The 16733-nt window shown below is 51.7% G+C and overlaps 1 protein-coding gene across 1 annotated transcript in view; it reads right to left on the bottom strand.

Annotated features, from left to right (window-relative positions):
• Positions 1-341: 341 nt before the first annotated feature.
• Positions 342-16733, bottom strand: part of CFAP251 (cilia and flagella associated protein 251) — an 18725-nt gene continuing 2333 nt past the window's right edge. Inside the window, exons 2-21 of the mRNA XM_061466305.1 lie at positions 16612-16733; positions 16342-16482; positions 16029-16138; positions 15784-15892; positions 15291-15371; positions 15064-15141; positions 14880-14924; positions 14350-14555; positions 13646-13831; positions 11699-11946; positions 11460-11608; positions 10556-10729; positions 10092-10276; positions 9471-9585; positions 9165-9328; positions 6577-6667; positions 6236-6379; positions 3357-3585; positions 2085-2177; positions 342-1174 (exon numbers count right to left, since the gene is read on the bottom strand). The exon at positions 16612-16733 is cut by the window's right edge and continues 88 nt beyond it. Of these exons, the coding sequence (XP_061322289.1) occupies positions 1023-1174; positions 2085-2177; positions 3357-3585; positions 6236-6379; positions 6577-6667; positions 9165-9328; positions 9471-9585; positions 10092-10276; positions 10556-10729; positions 11460-11608; positions 11699-11946; positions 13646-13831; positions 14350-14555; positions 14880-14924; positions 15064-15141; positions 15291-15371; positions 15784-15892; positions 16029-16138; positions 16342-16482; positions 16612-16733 (2822 nt within the window). The 3' untranslated portion in view covers positions 342-1022. The remainder of the gene's footprint in view (positions 1175-2084; positions 2178-3356; positions 3586-6235; positions 6380-6576; positions 6668-9164; positions 9329-9470; positions 9586-10091; positions 10277-10555; positions 10730-11459; positions 11609-11698; positions 11947-13645; positions 13832-14349; positions 14556-14879; positions 14925-15063; positions 15142-15290; positions 15372-15783; positions 15893-16028; positions 16139-16341; positions 16483-16611) is intronic.

The raw sequence follows: 16733 nt of genomic DNA, 5'->3' as shown, positions 1-16733 counted from the left end.
CCCTACATCCCTTGTCCCAAGCCCCTCTCCAGCTTTCCTGCAGCCCCTTCAGGCACTGGAGCTGCTCTGAGGTCTCCCCTTAAGGAGCCTTCTCTTCTCCAGGCTGGACCAGCCCAGTTCTCTCAGCCTGGCTCCAGAGCAGAGGTACATGAACATTCCAGTAGGTGAGCAGAGAGTTAGGCACGAAGTGATGCCCTGCAGAAAAACTCTCCTGTCACACACCCATTGTGGACATGGTACCACTGGACTCCTCCATCACCGTGCATCCTGTGCACACCTTGCTGTTGGTACTAATGCACAGTCACACATACTTTCAGGCATCTGTTTAAAAAACATTGCTGCTGAAAGGAACGCTTCTTAAGGGCCTACATTATTATTCAAATTGATGCTGAGGATGATGTAAAGAAGGAAGCATGTTCAACAGCACTTCACTGATCTTTCCACAGCAACTTATATCAGCCTCATTATGCTGTTTACACAAACACAAGTAAGATGATGTCCCATTGGTATTACACTGCTAATTGGATCTATTACTTTCAGAAAGAAAAACTCGGGTTTTTTTGTAAACCAGGTTTCCATTTTGGCCTTTATGTGTAACGCAGCATTCCTTTCTTTACTTTACAAATGTATTCTAACTTATCCAAGCATTTTTCAAGGTATTGAATCAATACAGTACTTTCACATTGCTCTTTTGCTGTCAGGTTTCACAAATAAATACCGGCTTAACATAATGAAAATAGACTGCATCTGGCATAAACCCACCTCAAATGAATTCTAGGAAGGTTCCAGCCAGAGATGGGGTGGCCCCTCTGCTTTGTTCTTTACAGCCACCCCAGTGCTTCCCTACATAGGTTTGACCTCATAGGCTTATGGCATGTGGTAAAGTGGGGGCTTGTTCTAGAGTCTGGTTAGTATGAGACTATGTGACCTTTACTTTGTAATAAACACAAAAGATGTATTTTCTGCAGATATTTTAGGACAGGAGACTGGGAAATAGGAATGAGCAGAAAACTTTGTGGCTGCTATGATTCTGAGTCTTCATACATCAAAGATTCATCTCTCTCTTTTCCTGTTCTTTTTTCTGGTTCAGCAATAGGTAAGCCAAGAATGTCACTAGCAAATATCTCTGCTGTGATTTCTGCTGGAATGTCTTCTTCAGTCAAAGCTGCTTCACCTGAAGAGCAGTAACAACACAAAACACACAAGAGCAGTGTAAAAATGGCTTTCCAGATCAGTAAAATTTATAAGGTGCAGTAAGTGAATGGAATGCTTTTAAAGACCTACAAAGGAATCATGAAAAAGTGTTGGCGTACTAGCTTAATACTTTATATATTTGCATGAGGGATGGAATCTGTCGGATCTGTGAGGCAGTGAGTCACATCTTGCATTAGGTCCCCACTGCAGAAGCATCAAGGAGCCAGCTTTTACACTCCAGCCATTTAATGCGATTTTGGGATCCCAGGGAATCCCAGGATTTCAAAGTTGCTTTGCAGAGCTGGACAGTTCCACAATGGCCCTAGCCAGATGCTGTTCTGAACTGGCGTGGCCTGGGACTTGAGTTGTACGAACACAGGGCACTTCCCAGCAGTTCCAGTTACAACGGGCAGCATCCCTTGGCTGAAACCAGTGTTGTAGTTTGCTCTTCTAGACTGGTGTAGACTGGGACATAAATTGGAGACAGATGCAGTGGTTATCAACAGCTCTGTTACAATGAGCATTGCTGCCTGGATAAAATCAATGCTGTCATTTGCATATTGTAGGATTCCTTTTTGCCTGTGGACTCTGCCGTGTAAACCTTCCACTGTGTGTTTCTAATTCCAGTTGCAAGCCAGCAAGCAGATAAAGAGCGATGTAATCTTGTCAGGTCCCGGTTATATTTCATTGTCCATTTATTTTTAGATGCACCCATGCTATTGCTGCATGGGAGAAGGACAATCTATAGCTCCATGCCTATTTTTGCAATCCCATCTGAGTGTTTCTGACAGCTCGTGGCCTAACAGGGCAATGAGTTTGCAATTTAAATTGTTCTATTTGGGAATCGAAGCGATCCTGGTTCTGTGCTGCATGGAATGTTAATGCCATACCTGAGGTGTCCAGTTCAGATCCTTCTCCCCCAGGACGCTTGCCCAGCAGGGTGGTCAGACACAGTGCCAGCTCATCCTCTGTCATACGCTCTCCTGTACACAACAGAGCAACACCCACCTCTTGGGTTATGGTGTCGTTAGCTCAAAAGCTAGAAGGCAGCTTGAATAACCACAGCGTACAAAGAGAACAAGACAGTTGTGGTATCACAGACATAGAGAGATACACATTACCAACCAAAACACATGATCTCAACACAGGAAAATATTGATCCTAAGGAAAATTGTGCTTGCACATTGTATTTTGGGCAAAAATATTCATCAAAGAGAGAAATTCTGCTGCAGACAGCTCTTTAGGCTACAGTGCTTCTAGGGGCTTGAGCTTCTATTCCCACTGAAGAATTCCTGGCATGGGGCAGACTACAGCCCATATAGCCCTGTATCAATGGCTGTAGTCATTTCCACACAGAGGAGGAAGAGAAAGGTGCAGGAAAGTCTTGATCTAGTATCTTTGAATAACCCAGACATAGCATGTGTTCCCAGTTAGTGGTTAGCTTGTGCCCTGAAGCATAAGGTTATAGATCTGTTATGAAACTGTTCTGGCTAATGTATCTATTTATGGATGGTCACACCATCCATATAACTAACCTTTCTCACACTGGCTGAATCCTTCGTTTCCAAGGATCTCTGTGGCAATGACTTTTACCAGGTGATGTACTGAGTAAAACATCAGTTCTCTTTAGCTGTTTTAATGCTCAGCTGCACTTTTACAACAAGACAATACAAGTCAGTTATTTACCTCTCTATGGCACTGGACACAATAAACACCTTTACAGTGTTCTCCCTGATTCAGCTGCACTAAACCATCCCATCTTTTCAGACTTTCACACAGGACCGACAAATTCCATCCCTTCTTTCTTGTCCCCCCTCTTTGTCAGTTTTATACTGCCTTTCCAGAGATGGTGTGACTGGAAAAGAGAACAATGATTCAGATAAGGACACACTGAAAGAAAGGTGCAATTTGCCAAAATCCCTACTCGTCATTTGCCAGACAAGATACCTGAGGCCAGCAGAGATTTCCAGACCAGGAAAAGAAGTGCAGCTGAGAGAATAGGTGTGATTATTCAATTTAAGATCTTAAGACAGTTGCTCCACATGCCTGCCCTGGTTACCAAGCTATAGTTCCAGATTCATTTTTTGCTGCAGTGAATGCGTTCTGAAATTGAAGGCAGAACTAGCAAGCATAAAACTAATATTAGACAAGAAATAACTCACCTCTGCATTGAAGCAGCCACAGTAAGTCTCCTCTGTCAATAACTTTGTCTCCATTCTCATTATCATAACCAAGAACCTGAAACGCTCGTTGTATTTTGTTCATTGACAAGCCAAAAGCAGGTCGATGATTTACATAAAGTTTGATAAAATCCTCTAAATTGATTTTTGTCACTTGTTCTCCAGTACCCACGTAGTTGCTGGATTTTACTTCATTTAGCATTTCTTCAATCTAAAGATCAAGGCAAGACAGAGTGGGACACGTTTTCTTTGTGAAGAACATCAGGCCAGTTTCCAATGTCAATGTACCGTCATCGTGCATGTGTGGGTACCTCAGATGCCGTGACTGTATCTCAACAACAAGCCAGCACTCAGCAGCTGAGGATGGACATGGACAGTTGCACACTCATTGTTATGATGACATTAGATAAAGAAGGGGGTAGCAGATGCGTAGTCATTTTGGGTTTCCTCTATTTTCTTACGATAGGCACTGGGTGACCTCGCAGCTGTTAGCGGTACCTTTGCCACAGCTGTGTCTCTGCTCTGGGGACAGTGGGAAGCAAACCACAAACCAGTAAATACACCACCCCACTACGGAAGTGCATGCACGGAAGTCCCAACATACCCAGGCTGCACACCGTATATACGCACCCTGGCTGGCATAAACAACCTTTCCCCCCCAAACTGACACGTGTCTGGTGTGGTTCAAGCCAAATCTGAAGTTTGCTCGATGGGGCTGACATCCTGCACAGCTGGATCTTCTCGTGGACAAACAGGCAAGCACTGGCTGTGCTGGGTACTAGTGCTTTCCCCGAAGTCTGGTGCCATGAGCCTGCTCATTTGGCAGCTGTACAGATGTGTGTCCGAAAGGCAGCATCTGCTCCTTGCCTTCAGTGTACTCCTGCTCCAAAGGAAGCCCCTTTGGAGATACACAGGCAGCAGAGAAATGCCAGGAGAATTCCCTGTGCCAGCTCGTACCAAGCCTGCGGCTCCCCAGGAAGGGAAGCTGATGCAAGATCTCCCCGGGGAGGACTTTGCATTCAGCCTTGGGCCTTTGTCCTTGTGTCACAAGTTTTTCCACTGAATGAAGCCTGGGGAAGAGGGAAATCTCAGCCTTGTATTTTCCCTGTAGCGAATGTCACACCAGGCAAGAGCAGTTATTTTCACTCAGCTCTGGCTGATCTGGGATTAGGTTTTATCCCAGCACCACTGAACTACAAAAGAAAAGCACCAGTTCCCAAAAGCTTTCCTAGTCAGCCCAAGCTGCCTTTTTCCCTCCTGCTTTTCCTTTATTAAAACCCTCTAGAGAGAGAGGAACTTTCTCTCTATGTTTTAATGCTGTCCTGCCTGCTTCGAGAAGCAGATTGTAGGTTGCCTGCTTTCACAACAGCTTAGCACCTCTGTTCCATGCTTGAAATGCTGTTTTCATTTTGATTTGGGGCAGGGTGGGGGAGGTTAACAGAGACATTACCCAGGGAAACATGTCCTCTTTGTCCCCAGGAGGTGACAACGCAATCACCCAAGGAAAAGATCTAACAAATGATGAGGGGATAACACCACAGCTTGAAACGAGGGCAAAGTGGTGCCGGCACAAACATTTGCTGGTTGTGGGGGCTCCAAAGCGAGTCTGTTTGTTAGGTGGTGGCTGTGGCAAAGATCCTGCCTCCCATCTGCTGGCTCTGCTGGCAGAGCGTGCCTGGGCAGATGGGGTGGCACAGCCTCACAGCACCACGGCAGCAGCCTGTGGGGTTCCTGTGCAATGGCAGAGACGAACGCAGCCTCCTCCGCAGAGAGATGAAGGGAGCGCAGCGATGTGCTGCTTCCCTTGGGAGAGCCCCTCCTGCGCTGAGGGGCTGTAGCTGGTGCAAAGAGGTTGTTATTTAAATCTCCTTGCATCAGACTCGGTAATTTGGGGGGTTTTGTAGGCGCTTTAATTACCCTTTTGCCAGGTTACAACATTACAAATTAGGTTTGTATACAATACAAACTGCCTTGTAGAAACAACCACAAAAGGGGAAGCAGCAGCACCCTTATTAAATCAGTTGTCTTTGTCTGCTATAAAATATGAAGCTAAAAAGCTCTTGAGAAACGTTTGATAGGAAGCTCTGCTGCTGCAACCTGAAAGGCAAGCTCAGAGAGAGCTTCTGCAGAGTTTATCAGTTATGAAAGAGCTTTAAGTTCTGTGGGAATAAAAGCTGCTGTCTCCGTCTAAAAATCATTCTTTTGTCAGTCCCAGGCAGAACAAGAAAAAGAGGCTCTGTCAGTGTCCAAATGACTGCATGGAGCTGGACGTTCCCACCCGTGCTGGGAACACATACGGGATGCTCTGGCTGAGTCTCCATCTGAGCTGGAGGGACTCAACCCACGGCTCACCAGCCACAGGCTGGACATGAAGCAGCTCAGCCAGTAGCGGAAGTCACAGATACCAAAGCACATCACTGCCTGCACATGAGGTACTTTAGCCCATGGGCTTTGGAAAGCTGGAAGCTGCTGCCCTTGGGAGCCGAAGGAGGATTCATTCCAGAACTTTCTCAGCTCACCCTCTGAAGAACCCCACCTCTGCAGTGGTGGCAAAGCATTAAACCTCCAGAAGAACCTGAGGTCTTTGGCTGAACCCTTCTGAACCATCAGACCCTGGCTTGCTCAGCCTGCCCCTGCACTTCCTCTCCAGTGAGGAATCATCACTTTTTGAGGCATTTGCTGCTGGATTCTCACTACTTCTATATTGATGCAGACCAGGTTAAATGCATCGACAACAGCAAATACACCCTGGAGCCATCCAGCTTAACAATGGTCAGAATCTGGACCTCAGCACACTTGGTGAATGCAATCAGTCTTACTCTTTTATCTTTCAATAACACCAGTAAAAACAACTGACCAACCTCTTCCTCTGATGGATAAAACCCCATTGCTCTCATGACAGAAGGAATTTCCTCCAAGGGAATATGTGTTGACACCTGCCTGGTCTCCAGCGTATCAATACCTTGGCTGTGCAGCTGTGCATAGTAAAAATAGTCTTCCAGTTCCTGCAAGGGATTCAAACAGAACGCTGTAAAGTTCAGTTCGCAACAGGCATGGAAGATAAGGCTCCTTCCAAGATTTACTAACGGGCATATCAATGAGATTGCTGTTAAAGGCAAGCTGGACAACAAAGAAAGAAATGTCAGGCCTGTATAACTCCAACCAGATGTTTCCAGACAGCCTTCACAGTGGGCATCGTTACCTGGAAGAATTCGCCTTCTCTGCCACCATCCAGTGGGTTGTAGAATGGGATCATGTCCTCCCCGCCAAGGGAAACAGCAGCGTCCAAGGCACTGGAAAAGCAGAGAAAAGAAGGTACAGGAAGGGTTCACGTGAGGAGAGATTTCACGTTTCCCTTTCTAGTCATTGTTCACAGACACTTGCAGGAGAGAAAAGCATTGCCTTCAACCGTGTGCTACTTTATCATCAGCCTGCACTTCTAGAGCACCTTTCATACCCAGGTTTTACATACAATAGCACAGTGTGAGAATTAATTATTACTGAATGGTCCTCTTGTTTAGTGGAATGAGCACAGGGCTGGGAGCCAGGAGCTTTTCCATGGACTTGAGCTTGGTGCCTGGCATTTAGCTTTCCTGCTTCCTTATAGAGACATTGAGGGAGATGAATTAGCTAGATCAGCATTTTGAGCATGCAGAGAGAGCCGGGGCTTGGTGTTCATAATAACCCCCACAAACCTAAAGCTCCCTGCTCCTGGATCTAACACACTCTTCCCCAGTAAGTCAGTGCAATCCATTACTCTACTTCCTCTGCTGTGGCCCGTGACCGTGTCGCAGGTGCAGCCTACATTAAACTGAAAGCATCTGAGTGCCACCTCTTCCTTTCAATTTCATAGGCAGTTGAAGCCAAAGGAATCTGTTTGGCTTGGGCAGATGAAACAGGTAACCAAGCTGGTAGCGCAGTCGTGGCATAGCATTGCCACATAATGCCTCACGCCTGGCAGCAAGGCTGCAGCTTCCACACACACACCTCTGGAGCACTGGGGTTTTTCTTTGCAAGCTCCATGCTTCCTTCATAATTAAGTTATCTGGGTATTAAACACAGTGGAGATGCACAAGATGCCAGAAGCAGCAATAAAATGATAATTAGCTCATCAAGGGCTTCGCTCCGAAAACAAATTACATAGAAATTCAATGTTGCCTGGACCCTGGCCAACCATTATAAAGAAGGATCATTTATATTCTATTGCCTTCCTTAAAACGTCGCTTATCCTGACCCCCGACTGCTTAAGCCACACAAAGTGGAAAAGAAAATAAACAAGCCCTTTGCTTTCCCACCCAGGTTTCCTTTGTTCTGGCACATGAAGGTGAGCTGGCTCAGCACCCTTTGGGCTTTCCTCTGAGCCAGCAGTACCCACAAGAAAGGGTTTAAGCAGGACCAGCGCGTGTCTCAACCACAAAGCCTTTGTCCTAGGAAGGTGAGGGGCACTCCAAAAGGCAAATGGACCAGTGAGGGCTAAAAGGCAGCTCCCATGAGGCTGATTTGCCAGAAACCAGGAGACGTGCTCTGTGCTATCAGGGAGACATGCAGGATAAAAACAAACACACAGACCCACAGGGACCATGATGCTTATCTGTCTTTTCCACCTCCAGAATGGACTGAACTCCCTTTCCAGTCCTTGAAGTGTGAAGGTGAAGTTGCTCTGCACCGGCCTGGCAGTTTTCAGCTCACTCAGAGCTGCTGCTCCCTTTCAATGGACGTGTGTATATACTGGCTGTCTGCAGCCACGCGTATGAGGCGAGAACCCTCTGGCCTTGCACACACACTGCAACGAGCAGATTGGGTCCTTGACATGCAAGGAAGCCAAAATATATTGTGCCCTTGCCACGTTCCCCGTTGGGCATGTGGGAGCACGCATCCGGCATCGCTGCCCAAGGGAGCTGGCAGGGGGACGCTGCACACTTGTAGAGGAAGGTGGAAGAAACCTGGCAGGGTTTATCACTGATGCTCCAGGCCAGAGCCTGGAAATCCTCCTTTGCAAAAGCAGCCTTCGCTCCTCCAGCCACCCCATTTACTCATGTAGGCAAAGCTTTATAGGATTAAGGTGGCTTGTCCTAAATCCAGTCTTCAAATGCAGGGGGGATTTTGTCCTATCCCATTTGGAGAGCAGACACTCATATCAGCAGCCACCTCGTATGCTTCTCCTGCAGCCAGAGCTGCTCCTCTGATCCCTGCCTAACCCCAGCAACCTCCCATCACACTGGCCATGCCCTCGTAAGGACCAGAAAACTCTCTGCTCAACTTCTTACCCTCCTTACCCCAGACTGGAGTATTTTATAGGTGCTATGGCTACTACCCGTGAGGTCTGCTGGTTTATTCCCCTCTATTGACTGTGTGGCTACACACATGGAGGGGAGCAAAGCCCCCCTGAAAGTGTGTCCCTCCTTTTTTCACTGCCACCCCATAGCGTTATTTGGGGCCTGACAGGTCATTGCTATCTAAGCTGACCCCAGTGCCATGCCACCAGGAGGGTGCAGCTTTGTCAGGGGTTTGTCAACCCAGAAAGTCCCATGCTCAAGAGAGCCCTGCAGAGGAACGCTCCCCATGCAGCACCCTGCTGTGTCGCCCCATGGGTGCAGCACCACCCTGTACACCAGGATAAGCACAGTAATAGCTGGGAGACCTGGCTTTAACTCATCTGGACACAGAGACCTTTTAGGACAAAAGCCCCATTCTCGGTGTCAATGCTGAGGAGCATTTGCTTCAGCTGTGTTGGCCAAGCAGCAGTGGAAAGCTGCAGCAAGACTCCTTCCTCCTTCCTGCTGTACTCACTTTAGGTTGATCTCCCATTTCATAAGAGTGCAGTCGTTTCCCCCCACTGTAAAGATGTAGCGTCCATCGTAGGAGGTAGCGAGGTCAGAGACGCCATCCGGGTGGCAGATGAAAGCTGAGGACTTGTGCTGATTGCCATCAACAGGCAAAATCTGCAAGCCCACCTGTAAGGAGAGAGGGAGCCTGGGAGGGATGGGGTCCCACGGGAAGGATGGGGATCCCATGGGAATCCCTAGGGATTCTGCCGAGGCTCACCACCTCTCCAAGTGGGGGTCTTGTACAGCTGGGGCAGGTGGGGCTCTGTACCTTGTCCTTTGTAATGTACGCCAGGTAGCGTTTCTGGGGGTCTGCGGGGCTTGTTGTTGGGAGGATTTGGATCTTCTCCAGTGGGGAGCCGTAGGTTGGTCCCAAAAGGGTCTTTCTAAAGGCAAACAACATTTTCATACATTCAAGGGCTCACAAAACATTTTCCCCTCTCTGAGTGGCTGCTGTGTACAAGGATGGATGGATATGGAGAAGTGTGGTGGGTGCGAAAGCTTTGTACTACTGGCCTAGAGGACAGGATAGGACAGGGTTCCTGGCTAAAAGGGACCACACTTGGGTTAAGAGAAGAACTGAGCACTCGGGGATTATTCAATCCCTGCGCTTTGCTCTTGGGGGCTCCTGTCTCTTTAACTGATATCCAGCTGCTGCTTCCCAAGTCCGGTGTGCTGGGCAGACTGAGACCCACCTGCAGTCACAACCTTACTAGATGACACATTAGTGAGCAGTAGAGTAGACACAAGGATGGGGGCCCTAAAGTCATTCCAAGATCTGCATCTCAGATGAGCAAACACACGGGTGGGAGTAGAACAGACATTAGACAGAGGAGAGCACCAGGTCAGGATGGAGCTCCCAGGCAGTGGTAGGCCTGAATCCCTCCTCTACCTGCACACTTTGGTTGTCGTGTTGTAGAGCTTCATTTTGTAGCAGCTGTTGGCTGTGAGGATAAAGGACTCGTTGCTGAGCCGTGGGTACCAGGCCAAGCACAGGGGCACAGCAATCTGCTCTATCCGGTCCCTGTGCAAGACCTCCAAGCGGCCCTTGCTGCTGATGCTCAGGTCATATTCAACCTGGAGGGAAGACAAGGAAACACAGCAACTCCCCTGTGCAGCACCCTGGACCGGCACCTTGGACCTTGTGGATTAACTGGACCTAGCATCTCCTGCAGCAGCCTGAAGTAGCAGAGCCTCAGCTTGAACCCTGGGCAGCTCTGCCCTGACACCCATCTGAGAAACAGCCCCTTGTGACAGAGCTGGTGGGGAGAGGGTTGGGAGCTGCAGCATTAAAGGCTGAGTCCCCCACTTTAACCACAAAGCTTCCCTGCCCTTTAGACTCTCACATTGACCTACCAGGTGCCGGTCCTCCCCAAGGCTCAGGAGCCTGGGCTCGTTGCTGTCTGACTGGACCCCAAAGAGGAGGCTGCGGATGGGTTTGTAGTGGGAGCACAGCCCTGCAAAGTGTTCCCAGCGTCTGCTCCCGTTTTGCAGGACTCTCTTGTAAAGAGTCACCGTGTATGTCTCATCCTGGAACAACAGCACAGAGGTCAGTGAGCCACAGTCCCCATGCACATCCCTGGCTGGCAGCAGGCAGCTTTGCACATCCTGTCCGGGCTTAGCTCGGCCCTTTCAGGAGGGTTAGAGACACAGCCAGGATAAAACACCGGGTCAGACAGGTTTGGGTCTATTGGCAGCACAGGAGCAGACCTCACCGTGGCCGGAGCATCCTGGCTGGGGGCATTCCCTGCTGTGCTCTCACAGCAGAGGAGCAGTACATTTAGTTCAGTGGCTCCCCAGAAATCCCAAGGAAGATGCTTCCCACTGCTGTGCCCTCGCATCCGTGCACAAAGGGGGAATCCTTCTCTTTGTACGGATCATCACCAGCTGCTACAACTTCTTTGCCAGAGTGCTTCAGTGCTGCCTCAACACTTCTGCACTGAGACATGGGATCAGGGAGCAGCCCCCCTTGCAGAGCACCAGCCAGGAGGAAATCCCTGCTCCAGCCCTTGCTGCAGATGGATGCAGGGCTAAGACTCGTCTCTAAAGCCAGCAATGGGACGCTGCGGCGCGGCTGTGGCTGGTGATGTTCTCACACGGTGACTCTCCAAGCCAGGACAAGCATTTCAGAGTCACAGAACCGCAGGGGAGGGACAGCCCTGTGCCCTGCTCGCTCTGCTGTGCCTCCAGGATGGGCAGCAACCCCCGGTCCCACCGAAAGCTGCACACGGGAAGCACAGAGAGGGAAAACCAAGCTTACAGCGGTGGCGAAGTACTCCGAATCGTGAGAGAAGCTCACGTGAGTCACGGGACCTTGCGAGGACTCGAACTCTTTGCAGAAGGACTGAAGGGAAATGGCATCCAGGATGTGAACGCTCCCATCGGTGAAACCAGCGGCCAGAAAATAGCCTGGAAAGCGTGCCAGAGGGCTCACAGCACTGTCCCTCCTCCCGGGAAGCCCAGTGCTTGGCACAGGGGGAGGTCACGAGGCCAGGGTACCTTCAGGGTCATAGGACAAGCACTGGATGCTGGCCTCAGGGAAGATCCTGCTGACCAGGTACTCTCTCTGCTCATAGTCCCACACCTTCAGCAGCCCACAGTGACTCCCCAGGGCCAAGCGTGCCTGCCGGGGGTGACAGGCGATGGCTTTCACTGCTTTCTTTGCCTCTTCCATGACTTTCTCAAAGTTTGTCCCGTCTGTTGCAACACGGAACACGGTTGCATCAGAGTTTGAAAGGATAAAGTTCCTGTTCAGTGTGAGAGAAAGAGAATGTGATGAATCAGAGGAGCTGGCTCACGTCCCTCCAAGCTATGTTACACATTGGTCTCGTTTTGGCAACTTAGTTGGACAATCACTTATCTTTTGCGATATGCAATATGCAATATGCAAACACTCCTTGACCTGGAAGCAGGTGGCACTTTGTATTCAGGACCTGCTAAATCTCTGCAGGAAGACACTGGAACTGGTTCCATTTTCTACTTGGGTAGGCAAGCCAGAAGATGAATGACATCTGGGTAGCTTTTGCCGTTTGCAAGTCACTGGTGTGTGAGACAGACAAACGAGCAATTCAAGATCCCCTGAATAGTCTGTTCATGTGCCTCCGGGCCACCATTGTCAGCGGCTCCGTGGACAAGGTCAAGGGACAGCTTCAGTCCTGCACTGCAGACAGAGCTGCTGCCTGTCTGCTCACTCAGCCACGCCGGCGCGAGGGGCCCGCTGCATGGCTGGTGATGTGTGAAGCAGACGGCTGGGTAAAGATAAATGTGTGCAGTCACCAGTGTGCCCGAGCACTGCGAGCCTGGGCCCAGCTAAAGGGTCAAGGGAGGACCACACAGAGCGAGTGGCTGCATCCCACCAGCAGCATCAGTGGGGAAAGGGCAGTCTCTTTGCCAGCTGCCCTGTGACAGCGATCAGGTTATGCACATCTGGCCCGGGCGCTGGATGCCCCTTGCGTGCCCACGTGCCTGGTGAGGTGAGCAGGCTCGAGGCTTCCCCTTTGGTTTTATGCTGCTTTGGGCAGCTTAAAAGGCTCCTGCAAGTGGCAAGAGCTGCAGCAGCGACCAGGAAGAGGGATGAGACAACAGAGACTGACAGGGAAAACCAAACCGTTCCCCAGGGCACTGCTCCAGACTGGAGAGGAATCTGGCCCACACGGCTCTTTGGAAAACCCACGTGGCTAAGAAGAGACATTGCCAGGAGATCCTGAACGGGAGTGACAGACATATGGTGTGCAGCCTGGATTGAGCCACAGAACAGCTTCGTCTGGCCTGCGGACTCCTTATAAATCCTCAGGCACATCTACATCACACACAGGGCAGAGAGGGGCCAGTGACCAGGCTGGGGCTGTCCCAGTCTCCTGAATCGATGTAATGCAGCCCAGCACCGGTGCCATCACCTCCGGGACAGTCTCTGCACTGACACTGCCCTGATTAGCTTGCCTAGCCATGGTAAAATCCAACTGGAAATAGCCATCCACGGGAGGGATTAAGGGGCCCAGCAGGCTCAGCATTAGCACTGCCTGGTGTGCCGGGTACGTGACAGAGGAGCTGAGCACCCAGCGCATCACCTCCTGCTGCCTTAATGCTCCTCTCGCCTGCATCAAGGCATCAAGTTCAGAGTTTAGGATGTGCTGGAGCCCACCTGGGTTTTGGTGGCCACTGGGGGCTGCAGGCAGAGAGGGGCTGCCCAGGAGACACCCCCCTGCTTCTCTGCGGTGGGCAGATGGGACAAACAGCAACCCCAAAACCTGCGGGGAAGGGGAATGAAGGTTGCGTTCCCTGCCCTGTCTCCCTGTGCCTGCCTTGCCCGGAAGCCTGGGTACGGGGTTAAAACCTGCTCCAGCCAAGCCGTGCTTGGTCAGCGCGGGCAGCTTCGAGCTGAGACCTCCCCAGCTTTCAAGCTGCAGGGCAAATGCAGGAGACGTGGGTTTATGAAGGGGCCCTCACCTGGTGGTGCAGGGCTGGGTGCAGGAGGTGGAGCCGGCTGAGGAGGCCCCGACAGGACCAGGGCGGGGTTTGCAGAAGGAGATGGACCGGATGGAACCCGCTTTGCTGTGGCTGTAGCAGGTGAGGAGCTGCAGCATCCCGTTGTAGAACTTAATCTGACCTTTCACGTCCCCCGTTACTATGAAGCTGCGAGGAAGGGAAAGCTTTAATCCACAACCAATAACGGGTAACGCACTGAGAGCTCCCACGTATTTCTCGGGCAGCATCCTCGAGCAGAGGGATGCGCTCTTCTCCTTTTCTCTGCACAAGCGCATGGTGTGCAGGGGAAAGCTGTCCCTGCAGTGTCCCCTGCCCTGTCCCTAAGCTGTCAAAGCGTTCGGCGTCTGCCTGCTCCCTCTGCCGGTAAAGGCCAGGAGGCTGAGCCGGGCGCATTCACCACCCTCTGGGACCGCGGCAGCTCAGTGTCAGCGGCTGCAGCAGAGCTGGGGTCACATTAACGGGGGGGTTCAGCCTTGTTTTTAACCCCCACCCAAATTCCCTGCTGGCAAAAGCCGGAGCAAGGGCTCGTGGATCAGCTGCGGGAATGGCCCCGCTCCTCGCACGCTGCCGGGTGACTTAAAACTCAGCACCTGCAGCAGGAACTCCCATCAGCATGAACTCTGCTGAGCTGCCTGAGGACTGCACCACAGCTGCCACCCCGTTACCTCTCAAGCACCGTGAGCACGGTGATGCTCTCCTTCTGCAGAGACACCACTTTGGTGGCCTTCACGCTGTGCGGCTCATCCCGCCCTTCCTGGGGGTCCATGTGGTCCCACACCACCAGCTTCCCGGCCGAGGTGCCTGTCAGGGCTTGCGTGGTGTTGAAATGGAAAACCGACTGGCTGAAGCGTCCCACCACGGCCTTGAAGGTCTGCAGAGGGAGGAGCGAGGCCTCGCATCCTTGGCAATGGCTCTTCCCTCCTCAAGCGGAGGTGTTTCTGCTTGGTCCCTTGCGTGACATCCCCTCTCTGTCCCATGACAGGGCTGTCACGGGCCACAGCCCCAGCAGGAGATGCAATGGGGCATCCCCGGTGGGGAGAGAGCCCCTCAGGCAATCCTGACCCACGTCTCCAGGAGACGGATGGGGACAGGCTGCAGACACAGCCACTGCTTTTCTTAAGGGGGTGAGAAGGGACAGTGCTGCTGCCAGGAGGGAAGCCAGGAGGGTGACACTGCTGTGGTCCCCTGGGCTCACCTGCCTGCTCAGGAGCGGAGCTCCATACTGCAAACCGTCACTGCCCTGGGAAAGGCAAAGAAAACATCCAGGATAAGTGCTTTGGAACCCTGCAGTGCCAGCACGTCCCCTCCCCATCGCCTGGTAGTGACAGGGAAGGGGCAGATCCGCACAGCAAAGTGCGACCTCCCGCGTCCTTACTTACCCACAGGTAAAATATCACCTGGGTTTTGCTGTTGCTGATGAACTCATGGGGGTTCTGAGGGTTAAAAATGACATAATCCTGAAATGAAAAGGTGGGAATTCCCACCAAGCTGAGCAACGCCTCCTGCCTCCCACCTCCAGCCAGCAGCTACCAGCAGGGCACAGGGCTGCAGGTGAGGATGGGGCTGCCCAGTCCAGCCCAGTCACCCCTTGGCCACGGTCACTCACCTGGTACCCAAAGTCAGGCCTCAGCTCCGTGCTGCACAGGGGCTTCTCTGTGGGCAAAGTCCACTTCCAAACACAAACTCTCTGGAAGAGAAAGGAAAACCCAAGGGACATTTGTGGCTTTCTGGGAGCTCAGGGGAGCTGGGTGAGCCCCATTCCCTCCAGCTGCAGCGGATGGTGGGGCACAAAAAGCTGGAGCAGGATAAACCCAGGAGCTCAGTTTCTGGAAACAACACTAGAAGTTGCTTCAGTTGAAGTACACTGGAGTCAGGAGCTTTTATCCCAACGTCAGATCCATTTTCCCAAGTCAGCAGCGCCCACTTTAATGGAATCCAGGTCTGTCTTCCAACGGCTCAGCAGAAACAAGCCATCACTGCAAACCTGCTCTCCCTCTCTCCTGCTCTCCCCATCCAAATTCCCTCCCTCCCCTGGGCTGCCCTGGGGAAAACCTCCCGGGATCTACCCTGCAAAGCGACGGAAGAGGAGAGGTTTTCACCTGCACTGCTCCGGCGCTGATGGTTGCCAAATACTTCGCATCCTGGGAAATGGCAACAGCACTGACCCCGTCCTCCGGATGACTCCCAAAGATGGTGCGCACCGGTATCCTACGGAGCAAAGTCCTCGTGGGTGCTCGCAGGGATTCAAGGCGATTGCTCTTCGCCCTCAGCTGAGCCTGGACTCAGTCCCGAGTGATTTACTGGACATAAGAGGCTTCCAAAGAGGAGGTTCCCGGGAGCTTACCCGGAGAAGGAGTCCCACACGATGATCAGAGCATCAGGCCCTCGGTCGGCACTTGCAACCCAGCGCCTGTCTGCGCTCACACACAGGCAGGAAATGGTATTTATGTGGCCCTGGGGAAAGAGAAGCAGCAAAGTGCCCCTGGGGCTCCTGACCTGGTGGCTCTTCAAGGCATTCATCAACCTGCTCTTGCTCATGAGATCCCTTTGTCTTCCCTCCCAAGGGTCCTCCACTCTCATCCTTCCAGCCCGGCTGGAGAGGGTTTGGGAGGAGGAGGAAGAAGAGGAGAAGGGAGACGTGAAGGCTGTGTGCAGACCTGCAGGTGGTACTGCCTGTTCCCCAGGACATCGTGGATAACCACTGTGTGAGCGGAGGCATACAGGAGCACCCGCTCCTCCCCGTCCATCAGGCTGTGCACAGCCAGGCTGCTGTTGTAGCCCAGCACCCAGGACAGGCTCTGTGGGGAAGAGACAACTCCTGGCTCTTAGCAGCAGGGACACAAAAGCCACTGAAGTCTCTGTGGTGATGGCAGAGAGCTGGGTGCTCTTTGGACCATCACAGCGGCACTGAGCCCATTGGTACTCACAAGGGGGTGAAGGCTGCTCTGCCTGTCCTCCTGGAACAGCATCCCTGGCACAGCCTCCCACACCAAGCTGGCAAAGCCATCTTGCCTGCTGTCCTGGGGCTCAGGCAGTGCTGGGGATCCAG

The sequence above is a fragment of the Pezoporus flaviventris genome, unplaced genomic scaffold, assembly GCF_033815535.1.
Source record: "Pezoporus flaviventris isolate CSIRO_AGI_PZ_B2104156 unplaced genomic scaffold, CSIRO_AGI_Pfla_v1 ptg000041l, whole genome shotgun sequence".
Taxonomy (NCBI): domain Eukaryota; kingdom Metazoa; phylum Chordata; class Aves; order Psittaciformes; family Psittacidae; genus Pezoporus; species Pezoporus flaviventris.
The sequence above is the reverse complement of the archived record's forward strand: the minus strand, read 5'-3'. Positions and strand labels throughout refer to the sequence as shown.